This window comes from Sinocyclocheilus anshuiensis, unplaced genomic scaffold (assembly GCF_001515605.1).
Source record: "Sinocyclocheilus anshuiensis isolate Anshui unplaced genomic scaffold, SAMN03320099.WGS_v1.1 scaffold1578, whole genome shotgun sequence".
Classification (NCBI taxonomy): Eukaryota; Metazoa; Chordata; class Actinopteri; order Cypriniformes; family Cyprinidae; genus Sinocyclocheilus; species Sinocyclocheilus anshuiensis.
Genome location: NW_015544225.1, coordinates 253,407 through 273,485, shown reverse-complemented (window position 1 = coordinate 273,485; position 20,079 = coordinate 253,407). Strand labels below are relative to the sequence as shown.

The following is a 20,079-nucleotide window of genomic DNA, read 5'->3' as shown; positions in this document are numbered from 1 at the left end:
ATATCGGATCAGCTTTCCAGCGCTGGAGAGAACTCAAGGAGCGGAAGGCCTGCAATCAGACGCCGAAGTTGCTTTGTTTCTTCTCAATAGGTGAGTAACACCGTGTCTACACCGCCGCAACAGCTACTGTCTGTCTACACTGGAGACGATAAAGCGACCGTTGAAAATCTTTTGAAATTTGTGTCAACACGTCATAAATAGAACGCAGCAGTAGTTTTCTGTCGGGGATTTGTCGTTCCGCGCCGCATTCAGTGTAGACAGCATCAATGATTATAATGAGTTCTATAGTATTTTGTCGCGCCGCTCGCGTCCAGTGTAGACACGTTGAGAGCCACACAGATGCACGTGAACACTGAATTCTGTTCACTTCTGCGTCTATTTGTGCCTGAAATACTGTGCTCTGTAACATTGGTTTTGCTTTGTTTCACAGAACTAATCGGTGCCTGGGTTGCGTACGTATGTGTGGGGCGAGACCCTTTTGGGGTAGGGGCGTGTTTGTTTTGATGATTTGAAATATCAACATTGGCTATCAGAAATCTCTTAACCCACCTTTAATCTTTACATAAAATCTATTTTCATACTGACCAGTCCAACAGCCTCAGAAAGTGATGTCACTTCCTCCAGCTTCCTCTTACGTTGGGCGTTCTGGATAGCTAACATCTTTGGAGACAGCTCTCTGGGAAATTGGAGCAACGAACACAAAATCAGATAATCTACTAGTAGTGACATCTAAAGGAAGTCCAAATCCCTGCTCTATGGTCATGATAGAACTGTCTTTGGCTCGATTCTAAGCTACTTGCAGTTTAATACTGATCAGCTATCCGATACCTCTGCTAAAGAATTGATCTGACTGAGATTGCCAGCAGGAAGTCATGCCAGTGAGAGCTTTACCTGTTGTTGAGCTGATTGCTGCTCTGTGGGGTGGGGGACCGAGCAGGGGAAATGTCCCGACTGCCACTGAAGGGTGAGACAGGGGCATTGCACACCTCCTGCAGCAGGTGCAGGGGCGAAGGGGCCCGAGATGACGGTTTCACTGTGCTGCTGGAGGAAGAGGCTGGAGACGCAGGGGATGGTAAGGGCTGGAACAGGGAGCTCATGGCTGACACAGAGTGAGGGCCAGAGGGGAGCGGATCCAGCGGAGAGGGGATGCGCAGCTGGAAGTCGTCATCCATTGGGATGAATGGAGCCAGCATCTCTAGGTCGAGATCCTCCATGGCCTAGAAGTCGCAGATATTTGTCTTGTGAAGTTTATGCAATGCAATAATGACCACAGAGAGAGATATTTCAGATAAAAGGTTACCTGGGAGCTAAAAGGGGTCTTTGCCTCGGTATCAACAGCAAACAGTTTCTCAACCAGGTCCAGTTTGAATTCAGAACTGATGTCTGAGTCTACTTGGAAACAGTAATCCATGGGGCTGTTGGGCTAAGAAAAAAAACACACTTGAACTAAGTCTTTGAGACACACAGGATCTCATTAATCATTAAAAAGGAGCAATCCTTTTAAATAACTAAGAATAGCAGCTAAAAAAAGCAAGTGTTTATAGAGTCTTTACCCCTGAGGAGCCCAGTCCAGATGTGGAAGGTGTGTTTGTGGAGTCTGGACCACGATCAGAGGCAGAGCTGAAAGGGAAGTCCTCTGCTCTGGTCTCTAGTTTGTTCAGATCTGGGGCGGAGTCGCTGGGCGTCAGAGGAGACAGACAGATGGGCAGCTTCTCGCTGCTGGAGGGCAGCATGACATCATTGTAGAGGGGCACCTCCTTCAGCAGCTGCATGTCAGAATCTGGAGGAAATTCAATTCTGTTCAATTATTATTGGTAGCACATCAAGGAATTGTGTGTATATTTTAGTGCTGTCAAACGATTAATCGCATCCAAAATAAAAGTTTTGTTTACATAATATATGTGTGTGCATTGTGTATATTTATTGTGTATATATATATACACACACATACAGCATATATTTTGAAAATATTTACATGTATATATTTATATTCAAATAATTTATAACATATATAAATATATTTAATATATATACATAAAATATTTTTCTTAAATATATTAATGTATGTGTGTATATTTATATATACATAATAAATATACACAGTACACGCACATATTATGTAAACAAAAACGTTTATTTTGGATGCAATTAATCGTTTAACAGCACTAATATGTATTATGCATATATAAATACACACACATAGAGCACATATTTTGAAAATATTTACATTTTATATAAACTTTCTATTATATATAAACATATATCTTATATAAACATATTTTCTTAAATATATACATGCATGTGTTTGTATTCATATATACATAATAAATATGCACAGTACACGCATATTATGTGAACAAAAACTTTTATTTAGGATGTTATTAATCGTGATTAATCGTTTGACAGCACTAGTATATTTATCATTTTTATTTCTAAAACTAAGATTATGAATCCATATTTCTCAGTCTCAGAGGATTAGTGAATACCTTGAATATGTTTTAAGTCTATATAAGATTACATAGACTTAAAATACTTCATAGATTAATAGTTGCCAAGGGGTTGCATTATTATATAAGGTACACTCAAATGTTTTGGGGACAGTAAGAACATGTATATACATTTATATATTTATATTCTTATATTTTATATTATATATAAATATATTTAATATAGAAACATAACATATTTTTCTTAAATATATACATGCATGTGTTTGTATTCATATATACATAATAAATATGCACAGTACACGCATATTATGTGAACAAAAACTTTTATTTAGGATGTTATTAATCGTGATTAATCGTTTGACAGCACTAGTATATTTATCATTTTTATTTCTAAAACTAAGATTATGAATCCATATTTCTCAGTCTCAGAGGATTAGTGAATACCTTGAATATGTTTTAAGTCTATATAAGATTACATAGACTTAAAATACTTCATAGATTAATAGTTGCCAAGGGGTTGCATTATTATATAAGGTACACTCAAATGTTTTGGGGACAGTAAGTATTTAAGACATTTTAAGACTTTTTAAGGACCCGCGGACACCCTGAAGAATTTTTTTGAGGGATTTAGCAAGAATGCATTATATAGATTAAATGTGACAAAAGTTACTAAAGATTCGATTTCAAATAAATGCTGTTCATCTGAACTTACTATTCAAAGAATCCTAAATTCAAATAATTTCTGAAGGATCATGTGACACTAAAGACTGTAGCAACAGCTGCTGAAAATTCATTTTTGTTATCACAGAAATAAATTACATTTTTAAATATATTAAAATAGAAAACAGCCATTCTAAATTGAAACAATATTTCACAACATTACTGATTTTACTGTATTTTTGAATAAATACATGCAGCCTTGGTGAGCATAAGAGACGCTTGAGCATTTTTTTGGATAAACATTACAAAAATCTTACCAACCCCAAACTTTTGAATGGAAGTGTATGAGCTGTCAGTCGCTAGTAGACGTTCTTCTTCAACTTCTGGTTGCCTTACATTACTGGTGGGCTGCACAATGAGCCACAGCTATTGAACATTGCTGCTGTTACAAATGTCATTTTATTTTGACAATTACACTTTTTCGCTAATAAAAATGAACACTGTGGAGGGGAAGCATTCATGTAAGTTCCAGGAATATCATCTATGATTAAACAAGATGAGAATAATGAGAATGAGAATAACTATATGATCTTTGCTCATGTCACCTCTGACTGTCAGCTCTCATTTCATTTGCTGCAAGCCACGGTCAAAGTGAGCAAATCTTAATCTGTTCCATTTAAGCATGTAAACATCTTTCAGGAAGCACCTGAGTTGTTGAAGTCCAGAGAGATGATGGTGTCTCCTGCAGCAGGTGCCAACACAGTGAGAGCCTCAGGCTCCTCTTTCAGCTTCTCATACAGGTCAGGGCTCTCCATGGGACACTTAAGGCTTTCTGGCTTGAAGAGTTTGAGTATGTCCACCTCAGAGGCCTTATCTTCCATCTCCTGGTTCTCTTTCTCCTCAGCCTTGGGCTCGGTCATGGTCTGCTGCAGGGACAGGACAACGTCCCCCTCCACAATGCCACTGGACGGGACAGAATGGTAAGTTGAATTATGATCACAGACACAATTGTATACACACTAAAGCACTTTTCACAATATTTTGCTTCTATAAATCCGCTGGTCTACCGAAGATCCGTAAACTGGATCCGTACCTGAGAACGTAGTTGACGCACACAATGCACTGTGGCTGAGAATTCTTGGGGTTGTAGATAACGGTGGCCTGAGTCTCCACCCACACAAAACCACCTTTCTTAGCCAGCATACGGTACTGGCCAGTGGTGGCCTGGCCCTTTGCGAACACTGGGAAAAATAACACACTCCAATCAGAAGTATTCAACAAGACATCTTTTGTAACAGTTTTGCACGTTAAAGTGAAACCTTTATCATTACATGGTATTAGGGGTGTAACGATTCACTCATTTTCTCGATGCATCGATAACAAACCCTGACGATGCATATGCATCAATCTTGCAACATGGATTTTAGAATCGTGAATCGTTGATTTCAGACAGTAATCGATTTAGAATGCCAAGAAGCGAATGAATCGCAATTTCTATAGCGATTGAGTACTTTAAAATATATACACATTAAATTACTACAAGTACGAATTAATGGAGACCTTAAACAGCGCCTCGCATCTCTCTTTCACGTGCTCCACTATTTACCGCCTGTCACAGGATTGCGCTCACGCTCTGTTTGTAGCTCTCACGGACACATTTTCTGACCAGCCAAATTGAGCCAATGTGTGATCTCTTCTTAGTACTCGTGGCCAGTACTGCTAAAGTAAAGTAGTTTTACTTTCCTGTAGTTTTTCAATGGCTTTCGGTCATACCATTGGCATTACCTGAGCAGTTGAAGGATGCGCATTTTTGGACGGAGCCAAAACAATGTAAGTGTCTAAAAGCATATGCACAATTCCATTGAATGATAAATTACTTTAAATGTCGTTAAATCGAATGCATGAAGGAAACTGTTAAAATAGCCACAGCATTAACAACAACCTTGAAATAAGAGGACGAGGTTTATCTGTCAATCAGATGCATAAAAGTTGCGTTCGTCATTATAGCAAACAGACATCGGGCATGTTTTCTTTCAGAATCATCATTCGCCGGTAGAGAGGAAAAGTTAAATGCTGTAGCATTTTATTTTACGAAAATAAGATAAAGAAGCTCACATCATGCAAAGGTGTGACATAGAATGTTACCCTATACATTCACACTATGCTACACAATAGTTAATATGAAATGTTTCTAATGGCTGTATCTTTAGTGAGATTTTTTGCGTAGTATTTTATTGTGTATTGTATGTTACTGTTTGTTATATGTATTTGTAAATTTGGGCCACCTGTCTTGGCCAGGACACTCCTGCAGAAGAGGTTTTAATCTCAGCGAGTTTTCTTTCCTGGTTAAATAAAGGTTAAAAAAAAATACTTTTAAATCCTTTTTTTTTATTTTATACATACCCTAGTGAAACGTAAATATACTAAAATGTATTTGAAATAAATTTATTTCATGCTACGTATACTACAAATACATTTACATATTTAGGTGCTAAGTAAAAATACCCTGCAACTGTACTTGTAGTATACTAAACTGGTATACTTCAAGTCTGCTAAATTGGAACAACTAACTTTGTACTTAATGCACTTTAATTGTGAGGACGTAGTGTTAAAGTCCAACTAAATTGGCCTATATACTGAAGTAGCCTAAATTTGACTGTGCTAAAGTGGAACTATTGCAAGTATACTTCAGGTACACTATTACAATATCTTCCATTTAAAGGTCAATATTATTCAAAGATCATACAATCCTCATTAATCGTGACATTAAAACAAATTTTTACTTTTTAAAAATTACTTTTTTACTAGGGTAAACTTCTACATATTCCATATGTCATGCCATAGCATCATTAAACTAACATCTAACATTGGACAAAAGTTTTTTTTTTTGTTGTTTGTTTGTTTTTGTCCTCACTCTCTGACTCCATAAAGGTTGCGGTGTAATATGCCCTCGACTATAAGCATATAAAGAATTAGGGGAATCATTTTAATAATCCTGTGATTGCACTTTAAAAATTGCACAATCGAATCGTTAATCGAATCGCATCGAATTTAACTGTGAATTGTCTCGAATCGAATCGTTCTGAATTTGCAAAAATCGTGAATCAAATCGATGCACTGTTTATCCAAAGATTCACAGCCCTATAAGGTATGCATTCTGTCCAGGTACTCACAGTTGTGATGTGTCTTGGTAAGGTGATCTGAATCCAGGGCATGATAGTATTCGTACACAGACCTGTTCAGCAGATCATCTGGCTCATATCCCATCAGCTCTGTGATCCTTTGGAAAAAGAGTGAGAGGTTTGAGTTTGCAATTAAGTAGCTACATGCTGAAACAACTGCCACTTCAACATGATCTGGATATGAGAAGTCTAATACAGGGGACTCAAATCTTCTGTGTTCTGTAACCCATTTTTAGTTCTCATAACACCATATATTATATTTAACTTAGATCTGTATTTGGTCTTAATATGAACAATCCCGTGTCAATCCTGGCCACTGTTTGAGATTTTTTTATTATTATTATTATTTTAATTTTAGTTTAAGGTTTTAGTAATTCTGTTGTCTGCTTTTGCCATTTTTAATTAGTTTTTGTTTTTTATAGAATTATTATTATTAATTATTACTATATAGCTTTGAATTGTGTTTATTTCAGGGTTTGTTTGTTTTAGAATATAGTTCAGCTCAGGGATAGTAACTAGGTATTGTAGTATGTACATACAACATACATGTACAACAGGGCAGTGAAAAAAAAAAAAACTCCAACAACTTTATCTGCATCTCTAGCAATGCCAAAACTGAGGCGCTGTTACGCCTTCAGCAAAGGCTTAAAAATACTACTGGCTTCTGCCACTAGGTGATGTTAATAACATTTGTAAAAGTACAGAACACAGGCTTTTGTGCTTTGGCCTACTAGACTCATTCTGCAGCATTGCTTTTATTCAGAGATGTCAACAACTGGTCAGCACGCACAGTATTCATTGCTAGGCACAGATACCATCAAGGCAAACCCAAATACATAAAACAAAACTAAATAGGGAAATAAAGTAGGGCAGGCCAAACCATTTACACTTCAACAAAACAAAAGGAAGAAAGAAAAGGAGCTGTGTGCCAGTCTGTCTACATAATCCGGGGGGAATTGTTTTTTTCTGTCTGGTGTATGCATGCTATTTTTAACATTAAAGCAGGAATGGTCATTTGTAATTTTAATGTGCAAGGCTTCTGGTTTCATTCGCTATGAGTTATTTTCATTTTTCAGTTATGTTTTAAAATGTCTGTTATGCTGCTTTATACTGCAAACTTGTATTTTTGATGTTATTTTAATCTATTATGCTAATCATACACACACTGGTTTGTAGCACAAATAGTTTTATCTTTTATTGCACTTTGTTAATCTTTTATTTATTTACCTATAGCAGTTAATGAATCAGTAGTCTTGCACATCACAGGATATAGCTTTCTTGTACTTTGCAAAATAAGGTGGATATGAGGGCATTACATCTTTCTGCTAACCTTTCATCACAGTACGAAAACTTCATGTCCAGAGTGTGGCGGCTAAGGAAGGTCTTGCTGTCCAGAGGCACCTCGATGTTCGAGGGATGAGGAATGGGCTCACAGATGAGCACAAGGTAGGTCAGAGGCTCTTTAAAGCCAGAGTCTCCCGAACCCTCGCCACGCTCCTGCACACGCACATGACCAGCGCAGTGAAGAACCTTTAGCAGGAGAGAGAAGGGGGAAACGTCTGTTCAAAGTCTTTGTATAGCAGGTATGTCAAAAACTACTATAATGATGCTCTGTGCACAATGAGACTCAAGCCAGTTTATTTCCTTCTTCCTTGTTAAATTTCCTGTATACATGCAATGTCAACAAAATGAATGAACCATTTAAAAACAGCAAATCAGGGTAATACAAATGTTACCCTTCTAAAACAAAGAGCTAAAAATGTACCAGGAAACGGTAATGCTAGGGGGGAATTATATACTGGCTGTGGATACCAAAAAAAATAGTGATAGTCTGAGAAATCTCACCTTCCACGTAGCAGACTTGATATTGACAGTGCGCCCTCTGCTAGTGAGTGTGCACTTCATGCGCAGGAAGAAGCTGCGCTCTGTGTTTTGTTCCTTGGTCTTTTTGGATCCTAAACATGAACAAAAAATTCAGTTAATGCATTCATTATTGACGGCTGGTGTATTTTTTACAGAAATATGTTGCAGTGTAGCATGTGTGAATTACCTGTCCTGTGGACCAGCATCTCTCTCAGTTCCTCATGGTCACATGGGTGTGAAAATTCAAAGATGCTGTGACCAGTCAGATCAAACTGAAAGAAAAGATGGTAGAGATAGTCAGCTACAACTTAAGCTTTACATCTAAACAGCAAAGAACAAAAATCAAACATTTAGCTACCTGTGTGAGGCCCATGCTCTTGCTGACATTCTCAGAGAGATAAACCATGTCTCCATCTTCAGACAGGACCATGAGGAAACCCTCCAGGGCCTTCAAATAAAAGCTGTTCAGCTGACTCTCCAGCTCATTCTCCTTCTCTGAATCATCTGCAAAGCCAAACAACATCCTTCAGCAATCTATTAAGCATATGGTCATAGCAGCACATTAAGCCTCCTTCACACTGTCAGAAAATACAATATATTGAGAGTTACAACTTGTCACTAGGCCAGTACATATTACTACCTAAAAAGTACATACTAGTATTATTATGCACCCTTGAAGGGAAGATAAACTACATATTAGTACCTCAAGTAATATTAGTAAAGTTAATACTAATAAAAAATAATTTGATTTTACAGAACAACTGTAAAATTACAATACTAATATTGACGGCTGTCTTAACTGCAGGGAAAGCAAGCTTTACTTTAGTTGACAACAGCCGGTTCATAAGTGCGTCTTATTTCAAGTTTTCGAAAATGTGTTCTCAAATGCATGTTATAAGCTTCCCAAAGTCAGAGCAGATGCAGAGATGAGTTCAAGTTAGGGCTGTCAAAATGGCTGAAAAACTAAATTCGAATTTTGTACTTAAATATTATCAAAATTCGAATTATATTCGAATGTAAAATGCATAATTTCAGTTAGGGTGAAGAAAAGCTTTTGGCTTCTCTCCTGAGGCCACAAGAGGGTGCATCATTCAAAGCATTAAGATAAGATAACATGACTATCTGCGAAAAAAAGTGCATAATGTTTAAAATAATGTTTATAAACCAATTATAAATAAGTTGCTTAAACAACTATAAACAAAACAGCATCATGTATGTATGTATAATTAATACAAAGGGTGTAAAGCCAATCACACAGAGTACATTTTTCATTTAAAAACACGAGATACAGTGGGATGGGGAAAAACCCGCCATAAAGTCTCGATATATGTTTTTTTCAAAGTTAAACTTGCATTAATTTTACATGGCTTTCTAAACATGCGGCTCTTTTGTGCGAGACGCGAGTGCAACAGTAATAGATGTCCGTCTAGAAAATGCGTGAAATATGCGTTTTGTGTGAACGGCTTGGTTTCGGTTTTGATGTAAACAAGATCTTCTCCGCATTGATGTTCTCTTTTTCCACAATATTTTAATGAACAACGCAGCAGCGCCGCATCTAGTGGCTTCAACTGGATAGGAAAACATTATAATGCAATGACACCTACATCATCATCGCATCTCGTGCGCCGCTGATAAGGCTGCCTCCTTAACGCACACCTAAAAGACGCATGCAACGTTTTTGCTTTCGAATGTGGATTTTTATTTTAAATTCGACGAATATTCGAAATAAATTTTTTTTTTTGACAGCCCTAGTTCAAGTGGAGCAGCATTTACTGCAAACAGGGCTGTTCAAAGACACTGAAAATATTGGATCATGAGCTGCTTGCGTGTAAACAAACACTTAATTAAATCGCAGCCTTTGCATTTTAATAACCATACTAACCCATTGCAATTTCGGTTAATCATGCAGCCATAGTACATACAAGTATCTAAAAAGTACATATTAGTACTAATATGCACCCTTTGAGGATTCTGCCTCAGTGACAGTGCAGATTGCAGATTTTTGCCTCTGTTCATCAGCTCAGTGTTTACAGTATTTGTTTACAATATCAAATAGTGTTTACAATATCTACTGGTGGCAATGTTTTGATTCCCATTTGAATGCGGTGTAACTATTTTGCGCATGTAGATGCAAATATTCAAGTCTGCGTACTGACCAGAGCTGAGCAGCTTCCTCATGCGCAGATAGCTGATGGTCAGCCTCATGATGGAGGCTTTGTCCAGGTGGGAGGTGACATTGTGTGGCAGGGGGAGCTTTTGTGCTAATTCGTAGAACACCTCGGACTCCTTTCCCCTGCGAGATCGCGCTGCATCCCTGGACTTCTCCTTCCTGCGCTCCGAGCTCACCCTGAAAAGATAAGGAAGGACAGTGTTTTGTTACTTTGTCTAGGTGTTTGACAAGAGAGACCTCCTGCGCTAGCGCTTGAGGGCAGCAGCAAGGTCAACTTATTTTAAATCTCTCATTTGAATGGCGCCAAAACTTGCAACGTCAGAGACCAGAAAGATAGTTTCAATCTGACTGGCTGGTAAAAGGGGTGTGGACATGCTGTGACAGACACAGATACAACCCTTGGAACCCAGCCAACGGTGATAAATGTTGTGGTGTCAGACAGTTTTCAGATTTCCCAACATAAACTTTTCAGCACACCACAAGGAACAAATGTTTGCACACAAACAAGCCATAAAGTAACTGGTCTTACAAGCAAGCAAGGTCAGGATCTGGACAATAAACAGCTCTTGGCCAGAAAAGAACCTCTTTCCTGACAAATAGGTCATCATGAAAAAGCTTTTTGCTAAAATGAGTCACTATCTCATCATAATTTCTAAAGCAGCCTATCTATTACCCTTGGGACCTCTGCCTATTCTGTCACTGCCAAGACCAACTCCCACACATTTAACAAATGTTTCAGTTCACTGCAATAATGGAGGTCTCTGAAAACAAGCAAAGCTACTGGCAACAAAGAGCAACAAAGTAATGCACAATCTGTAACAAAGGCCACCACCTTCAGGTGATCATTCACGGTTTACCGATGTAGAAAAATGTTCATTGTAGTGTTGTCATGGTACCAAAATTTCAGTATTCGGTACCAATACCAGTGAAAATCCACCAATACATTTGTACATTCTCTAACACGCATATTTTGGTTACACAGTTCATTTAAAAGCCTCTGGTGTGTAAAAACAGTAAATACCATTATGTCCTCCTGTTTTTTACAGTAATAGTTTTTTAAGTTATAGGAGCATTAACAAAGAATAGTTAACAAAGAAATCATTTTGAACAAAATGAACAAAATTCATTCTAATGCTCATTATATTAGCCGCGCTTATGCTAACGATTACGTATACGCTAACGGCGATGTTTATTTCAATCCGAAATTCAAATTAAAACAAAAACCTGGTACCGTAACGTTTTCATTTTTTTAGTACCGACTTGGTACTGAAATACCGGGTCTTTTGACAACACTAGTTCATTGTTAACAAAAGCTGACACCTCAGGCAAATGGATTAAAATGCTGATAAACTTGTCTTTTCTTAATTCTAGGATTTCACAAAAAACGATCTTGAAGTGGCTTTAAGCAGAAAGTTAAAAACCTCAGATATCCTCAGAAGCTAATTCAACAAAAACCCACATCTTTTATCTGTTTATCAGGTCAGCTGACAAAAGAGGTTAAGCCTCAAACAAGCTTGAAACTAGATATGGAAACATCATTAAGGAACTGGATTTAACCAACGTTTGCAATAACAGCACAAACTTGTCATTGTCTGAAAAACAGCAGACCGTGTGGAGTGAGTCAGTGGTGTTCTTCTGTTTAATTCGATCAGAAGCATCTGAGAATTAATGTTGCATTGGACAGTTACATTGCAACAATATGAATTTTCCTAATGCATTGTGAGCAGCCGGGGGTCAAGATCCATCAGAGCTTCATTGTAGTGTTAGTTCATCTGCATGTATTGTCATCAACAGAGGCAAAATAACTCCTTTCCATTTTCAATTATAAACCATTAATGGCCAAGCAACAAATTTCACAGTCTGAACACCACTAGTCTCAAAACCATTTATACAGTTAACAACTCCCTATGAAATATAATGCTTTCACTGCATAGGAACTTTGCCGCTTTTCTCAATGTTAAAACAGTGCCATTTTTCTGGCATGCATACAACTATAATGTCATCTGGTTGATATTTTATTTCTCTTTTCTTTATTTACATATGTGGCCTTGAGGTGATATAAAAGATTGTTACTTTTATATCATGCTAGTTGGATTACGTTACTGATTACGTATTTTACTGCAATAAACAGCAGTGTAATTTTTCTTTTTCTATACTACAACGCATTAGGGGAAGCAGTTAAATACATTTATAATAAGCTTTTTAAAAATTCTGAATCAAACCGAATTGTTTATTGAATTGTTCTGAACTTGCAAAAATGGCTTCTGAATTAAACTGAATACCCACAGATTAAAACACACAACAAATGCACAAAGTGACGCATATTTAGGCCTACATTCATTTTGCCCTAGTGTTGTCAAAAGACCCGGTACTTCGGTACCAAGTCAGTACTAAAAAAATGAAAACGTTAAGGTACCTGTTTTTTTTAAGTGCCGGTGGTACCGAGTACCCGGTCAACCCGGTTCTTGATGCGCTATCCGAAAGGTGCGCAGATGCGCTCTCTTCATAAAAGCACTGAGACATGGCGACCTCAAAATGAAGAAACACATCAAACTAACAAAACACTTTAAAGACACCCAGATCAAATGAAAAAGTTCAAGCAGGTAAGTTTCATTTTAATTTGTAATATTTAGATCAGTGTTTCCCATACATCGATTTATTTGTGGCGCCCTCCACAATGTCAAAACTGACCGCCACAAATAGATTTTACAAAAGGCTTTGACTTCGTTGAATAAACATGAGCACTGCACGTGTCAAAGTCGAAACCCGGTGCGGGTGTTTTTATATCACTGTATTTCTGAATGAAATGATGGATGTCATTTTCATTTCATCTTGCCTGTAATGCCTGATAAAGCAGCGTTTGTGAGCTGAGCACTTATTTGATTATAGCCGTTACTGGGGAAACCTAGATCTCTCCGGCACTACAAGCACCTCCTGCTGTCAGAGAATGAATTTGCATATATATGCCGCCACAAATAGAGTGCAAGTCTGTGGGAAACACCGCTTCTTTATGAATATTATTCAATATTTTAATTTGAATGTCGGATTGAAATGGATGCTGTTATTAGAATCGTTAGCATAAGCGTGGCTAACGCTAATATAATGAGCATTAGAATGAAGTTTCTTTATAAACTATTTAATACTAACTTTTATTAGGGTAAAAAAACAGGAGGGCATGATGATATTTACTATTTTTACACACAGAGGCTTTTAAATGAATTGTGAATCTAAAATATGCGTGTTAGAGAATGTACAAATGGTTAACATTGTGTCATATCAGTCAGAAAAGCAGTTCTGGGCTCTTTTTTTTTTTTTTAGCTAACTTAATTGTTATTCTTATTTTCATTACAAGCCCTTTAAAATTAAATATGTACACAGTTTGGATTAAATGAAAGTATAGTCAAATTTTTTAATTAGCATGTTTTTGTGTTTTGCTTTGGTACCAAAATTGGTACAGAGAACCGTGGATTTTCACTGGTACTGGTACCGAATACTGAAATTTTGGTACCGTGACAACACTATTTTGCCTTTTATAATTTAAATGACCAATGAGATCTCCATGCAACTGGCAACGAATCTATATATTCCCCATCTAGGAGCTCCAAGGTCAAAGCAGCAACGAGAAACAATGAGTAGGCATTGTGTCAACCGTCAAAGCCACGCAACACAAAGAAGGGAAAACGGTTAAGACAGCCTAGTGCCCTAGCAGGAAAAAACAGCATCTTCAGACAGACGGCGTCCTAACTGCTCCTTAAATGATTTTAGCAAATGGCTGCAATATAACAAAGAGTGAAAAATTTAAGGGGGTCTGAATACTTTCCGTACCCACTGTACATTCACTGGCATTACTTAATTACCTATTTGATTTTAATTATTCAACTTTGTGATATAATAATCCATTCCTGTCCATTTCGAAACAATTTCTAGTAATAGATAGCAAGGCTGGGCAGTAGGGATTGTCAACTACACTGTAAAAAAAATATATATTTTTCAAAGATGTAAATAAAACAAAGATTTCTGGAGTGTGTTTTACAAGAAAATACTATTCCAGTCTTTCTACTTCAAAATTTTATGTTTAATTAAAAGTGTTACTTGCAGTTTTTTTTTAATTATTGAAATTTGCCAGCAATGTCTAAGTGAAAATTATTTCATAAAAAAATTTCAGTGCATGTCTATAGTGAATTTGTGAGGTAATTCATCTACATTTATTCTTATTTAGGGCTGGGCGATTTTCCAGATTTTATCGATTAATTCAAATTTATTGTTTTGCCACGATTGTATTTTTAAGAAATCGAGGAATCGCGATTTTGAATAGAAATATTACCAAATGTTAGAATTAGACACTTTGACAATATGCCGGTGATAACAGTAAAGAGAAAAGAACGATCAAACCACATGTCGGCGCACGTGATTAACCGCTCACGTGTGACGTGCTCTGTGAAGGACCATAAATATAGCGCTAAGCACCATTCACACAGAATGCGCTTTTGTGTTGACAAAGATGCGACGCGGGCAGTGGAATAGGTAAAACATGCAAGAAGATGGGAGTGAACTTCTTTTAACTTGAGCGCAGTGTTTTTAGAATGGCGTTTCATGCATGAGACACTGCAAGAGTCGCGAGTGCAACAGTCAAACACATCCATGTTTACACAGAAAAAACAATGGAAAAGCAGCACAATCGAATAAAAAAACCTGTAAAGAACTACAACTGTATGTTTGATATTTCATGTTTGCATCATAGTGACAGGCTGAAAGCTGCTGTTGTTTTTACAGAACATTTGTGACCCTGGAGCACAAAAGCAGTCATAAGTAGCACAGGTATATTTGTAGCAATAGCCAACAATACATTGTATGGGTCAAAATTATTGATTTTTCTTTTATGCCAAAAATCATTAGGATATGAATTAAAGATCATGTTTCATGAAGATATTTTGTACATTTCTTACTGTAAATTAGTGCTGGGCGGTATGACCAAAAATGTATATCATGGTATTTTTCAAAATTATACCGGTTTCACGGTACATGACGGTATTTTGTTTTCATGCATGACCGGGTGTTAACCATATTTTCTACTGATTGAGAGAGGAAATACTGCAGTATATTGACTTAGAATGCCCTATTTTACTGTCGCTAGGAAACGCTGTTTTGTACTCATTTATTGACGAGTCGGCTGCGGTGCGGCCAACTGAATGCGCTGCTTCTCTGCCACTCAATGCACAGAACAGACGCCAAGAGAGGTGAAACTTCTCCGGGAAAGTCGGACCTCACGTTCACGGGACAGCACTGGCGAAATCTTCCAACTGAACCATAGCTAAGGTTTATCCAAAAAAGTCGCTAGGTTTGTCAGTATGAATATTCTATGGGAAAAAGCGCTAAAAGGGTCTGAAAGTTGCTAAATCTAGTGCTAAAGTCGCGCTCGTGTGTGTGAGACGCGGGAGCTGATGGCAGGGGGCGGTGGATATTTGTGGCGGTCAATGTGGATATTGTGGATGAGTTCTTCTGTGTCATCACGTTCTATTAGTTCTACAGCTTCAGTTTCGGAACTTTCATGCTTAGTAACACATACAGCTGTAGTTTAAATAGTAAATAGTTTTATCTCAGCCAAATATTGTCCTATCCATCAATGGAAAGCTTATTTATTTGGCTTTCAGATGATGTATAAATCTCAATTTCAAAAAATTTACCCTTATGACTGGTTTTGTGGTCCAGGGTCACATTTATAGTTAATAATAGTCTACTGGTGTTATATCGTCAGTCATTTTGAATTTGAATTACCTTGACTTTTGAAAATTTTTTAAAGCATTTTCCTCGTATTGTTTCTGAACACATAATATGTATAAGACAAGTTTGTACAATATGTAGTTGTAGTTTATGCATCTTTTCTGCAAAGATATTTAACAAGTGATTTGTTTAACATTTACATTATGTTGACAACTTCATGTGTGCTGCACTTGGAATAGAATTTTCTTTAACTAGAGGGTTAATAAAGAAAAAGTTACTTGAATCATGTTGTAGTTACATTGTCAAGTTGACTAGTTAAAAATCGTAAAAAATCGAGAATCCGTCAAACATTCTGGAAAAATCGAGATTGACATTTTTTGCCAAATCGCCCAGCCCTAATTCTTATATAGATATGTTAGTGACATTTATAGTGGTGGTGCATTTCATTTTTTTTTATTATTTTTCTCCTGCTGATCTCACCACAAATGTTGCATTTTAGGACAGCATCACTAGTTACAAAATAGTCAAAAAACTTTTAAAAACACTTTGGTTCTGTTCCAATCTGTTACACGTAAATGCAAGAATGAATTTAATAAACATAAATGCATCCGATTGGGTTGAGGTGAAGCCAAAAAGCAAACCCCTAACTATTCGATATGAAAGATATATAGTTTTGCATGCGCTGACTGCTCGATATGCATATATGATAAACATTGTGCAAAGGCAAAATGTAGCGAAATCTCTAATGGTTGACATTTATATCAAAGTTAATACATTTGCACATTATTTACACTAAGAATATAAAATATTTTTCCAGCTAATTTTGAGAATAATTACAGTCAAACATTATGATATACTGCTATATTGGTTATTCAGAAGTACTCACGCCATGATGTAAGATTTGTCATACCGCCTAATCCTTCCACCTAGGAAGGCTTTAAATTGAGCTCCTAAAAAAATTAACTGGTTGAATATTTTTAACTACATAATAATGATAACTAAAATCGACACAGGTCTAAAAGTTGGCCTGTTTTACAACATGATTACCAATATAGGCCTAATTGGATTCATATAGATCACATGCAAAACCTTGAAACACAATGACAGAATCGATAGACCTCCTTTTGACCCAAGGCTTATGAAAACACCTCTAAAGAGGAAAACATAACAAGAGGGCCACATTTCAACATTCAAACTGATAGCGGTCTTGCCACAAGACTGGGCAGGAAGTTGCTTTAGAGTGAAAGCATCAATGGTTAGAGTGATTAAGATTTGAGAGAAGAGATGCAAAAAGCATGTAGCAGCTTGAACTTGGAAGCCAACCAAAATAATGTCAGAGGAAAATATTGCCACTGAAAACAAGGTATTACTCACGTTAAACAGGGTATAAACTAAAGACCTATCACACAGTATTCTTATAAAAAATTGGATTATCTTCAAAATCTAGGTATGATTTTTATGGTCGAGGGTCAAACTGACCTTGGATTCAATTCAACCAAAGTTTTAACATTAATATTTATCATGCATTACAAGAAAGTGAACTTCAACATTTTTTTACATAAACAGTGATTATAATATAACATTTTTAAAAACATTTTAAACTTTAAAAGTATGGAAAAGTACTTCTGCATGTTTTCTTGAAGCTCAAACAGTAGAAATGAACAAGCAAAAACTAATAAAAATGTCCACTTTCAATGCAGTGTAAGTTTCTTTGGATAAAGGTGGCTGCCAAATGCATAAATGTAAATACCATCAGAGAGTAGTTAAGAAACTATTAAATAAAACGTATCCAAAAAGTTTTTATTTTAGGTCTGTGTAGTTGGTTCTTGTATTTTAACGAAATACGACAGGCAAACTGACCTGCAAACATCGTAATTGTAATAGAAATTTTGTACACACATTCCACAACACTTTGTATGCATGTTCACAACCCCAAATGAGAACTCACAAATTTTCAAGAAAAACATGATAGGTTAACCAGCAACTCCAAAAACTCAAAAAGACTAAATGTGCCAAATTGACCTGTAACTTACATATAGGCCTAAATGGTGACACACTGGATCTTAGGTGATCTACAATGCCAGTGCCATCCTTCTTGTAAATTCACTAGTACCGAAAAACCAAGCAACATTTTCCAGTCTTAGCAATACCAACACTTATTCCCAACTCATCTCATCTGAGCCCACACTGATGACAGGCTTGACAAAGAATAAGACACTGTCAGCAAAATCCAAGGACGAATTCTTGCTTCCAGTCCTTTATCCTCCAGACTGGCTGGCTGAACAAGGGCAACGAGTTAATGTAAATTGTGGGGTCAAGTGGTCTGAGGGGTAAAGAAGGGACCCATCATATGACTAGCTCATGGCTCTCTTATCTTAGAAAATAAACTGCATAAAACATTCAGAAATGAATACAGTACAAAATACCAGAATACAAAGTACACAATTAGTATCCACTGAGCAACGATTATGCCATTTACTTTCTCCTCTATTGTAATAGACGTGCAGCTATCTGATCATTACACTATAGGAAAAAAGCATGCATTTTATTTTTAATATAAGCGTTTGACATTCATGCTCAAATATGTATGTGCCTATATAAACAACGTGTTTACACATTCTCATGAGAACTGAATTATGTCTATACTATTATAAACGGTTTATAACCGTTTAAGCAATAAATCAGGGGAAGTTTAAGTGAGCATGCCGCTAGTTTTGTTAGCTTCCTTCCAGACAGACACTAGACACTCAGTTACCTCAAAAAACACAAATAATGCGTTACAAAGCAAAAAATATGAGTCTTTAAATGGTTTAGAACATTTATGGTGGCTTAGAGACAAATAGCCGGTATGCGCGCTTTAAACTTGCTTAGTTGTTTGGTTAGCCATCCAACACAAAATGGCGACACGTTCTGTGTGACGGGGGAGGAATATCTTTTGGCCTGTTTACTATACAAAACACAACAAATACCGCTCAGCAGACCACCTTCTTTGACAGAGACACGGGGATCCCTACCTTTTCTTTTCAGTGACAACTCCAGTATCCATTCCTGGGTGAAACCACTCAGAATGTGTTAGGTTTTTCCAAACCGCGAGGCCAGAAAAATCAAGGACGTGGCCACCTCTCGCTAACAAATAACAATGTGTTTACGAAAGCAAACGAGCAGGCGCGGTAAACCGATACTAGCCCGGTGTGGTGTGTTGAAAACGTCTGAGTGGTAGAGATCAAGCCTCCGGTTCGCTGAAGGTCAAATCATTTGTCCGGCACCGGTCAGAGCAGCTTCTAGTCAGTACAAAGAGTTACCCGTGTCTGCGCTACACTAACAGTTACTCTCTCAGCGCTCACGAGGCGCTGACGGGAGCGAGCACACTCATGTGAATACAGACAGCGGTGTCGCACTCAAAAAGATTCACTGAACCTGTGGGACATCATCAGTCCAAACAGCACGGTGTGATGTAACCAGCACTATCGATCTCACCACAGATGCAGTAAATTCAAATTACTTGCTTGTCCCACAACCATCTATTGAAGTTTTTTTTCTTTCTCATCCAGTGAATACTGTGTACTGTTTATAGCCAGTAATTGGTGTTAAAATATAGAGTCTAATCTTTAATTTTTTTTTTTTTTTTTTAATTATAATAAGGATTAGGTAATGGAGGACAATTATTTTACAAAATAATTACACCAGCCACGATTTAGAATTGGAGGGAATTTCTTTTGGATGACAATTTTTTTGAGGTACACGGTCCAGATGATAGCACACAACTGAGAGCCATATGTGGCTTGGCTATGGCACACCATGGAATATGTTAATTTATGGTTAACATTTGGCTTTTATTTGGAAAAACATAAACTGCTGGCAGGTTAGTGGCGGTCCACATCTCAGCCCATTCAACAATGCTATTGGTTGCTTTGTGTCTTCCCTTATTCCTATTGGTGGATTACTGACATTTTGAAAATATATCCGTTATTTCCCGCTCTGCTTCCTCTTTCAATCGCCGTTAAAAAAGAAGAAGATGATGAAAAAGCTCCCT

At 37.1% G+C, this 20,079-nt stretch overlaps 1 protein-coding gene across 1 annotated transcript in view; it reads right to left on the bottom strand.

The window, feature by feature from the left end:
• LOC107697305 (hypoxia inducible factor 1 subunit alpha) overlaps positions 1-19,460 on the bottom strand; it is a 22,002-nt gene extending 2,542 nt beyond the window's left edge. The window contains exons 1-13 of the mRNA XM_016498027.1: positions 19,061-19,460; positions 10,312-10,502; positions 8,514-8,659; positions 8,343-8,427; positions 8,138-8,247; positions 7,623-7,822; positions 6,284-6,390; positions 4,204-4,351; positions 3,817-4,073; positions 1,554-1,780; positions 1,301-1,423; positions 892-1,217; positions 586-676 (exon numbers count right to left, since the gene is read on the bottom strand). Of these exons, the coding sequence (XP_016353513.1) occupies positions 586-676; positions 892-1,217; positions 1,301-1,423; positions 1,554-1,780; positions 3,817-4,073; positions 4,204-4,351; positions 6,284-6,390; positions 7,623-7,822; positions 8,138-8,247; positions 8,343-8,427; positions 8,514-8,659; positions 10,312-10,502; positions 19,061-19,092 (2,043 nt within the window). The 5' untranslated portion in view covers positions 19,093-19,460. The remainder of the gene's footprint in view (positions 1-585; positions 677-891; positions 1,218-1,300; positions 1,424-1,553; positions 1,781-3,816; positions 4,074-4,203; positions 4,352-6,283; positions 6,391-7,622; positions 7,823-8,137; positions 8,248-8,342; positions 8,428-8,513; positions 8,660-10,311; positions 10,503-19,060) is intronic.
• Between the last annotated feature and the right edge of the window lie 619 nt (positions 19,461-20,079).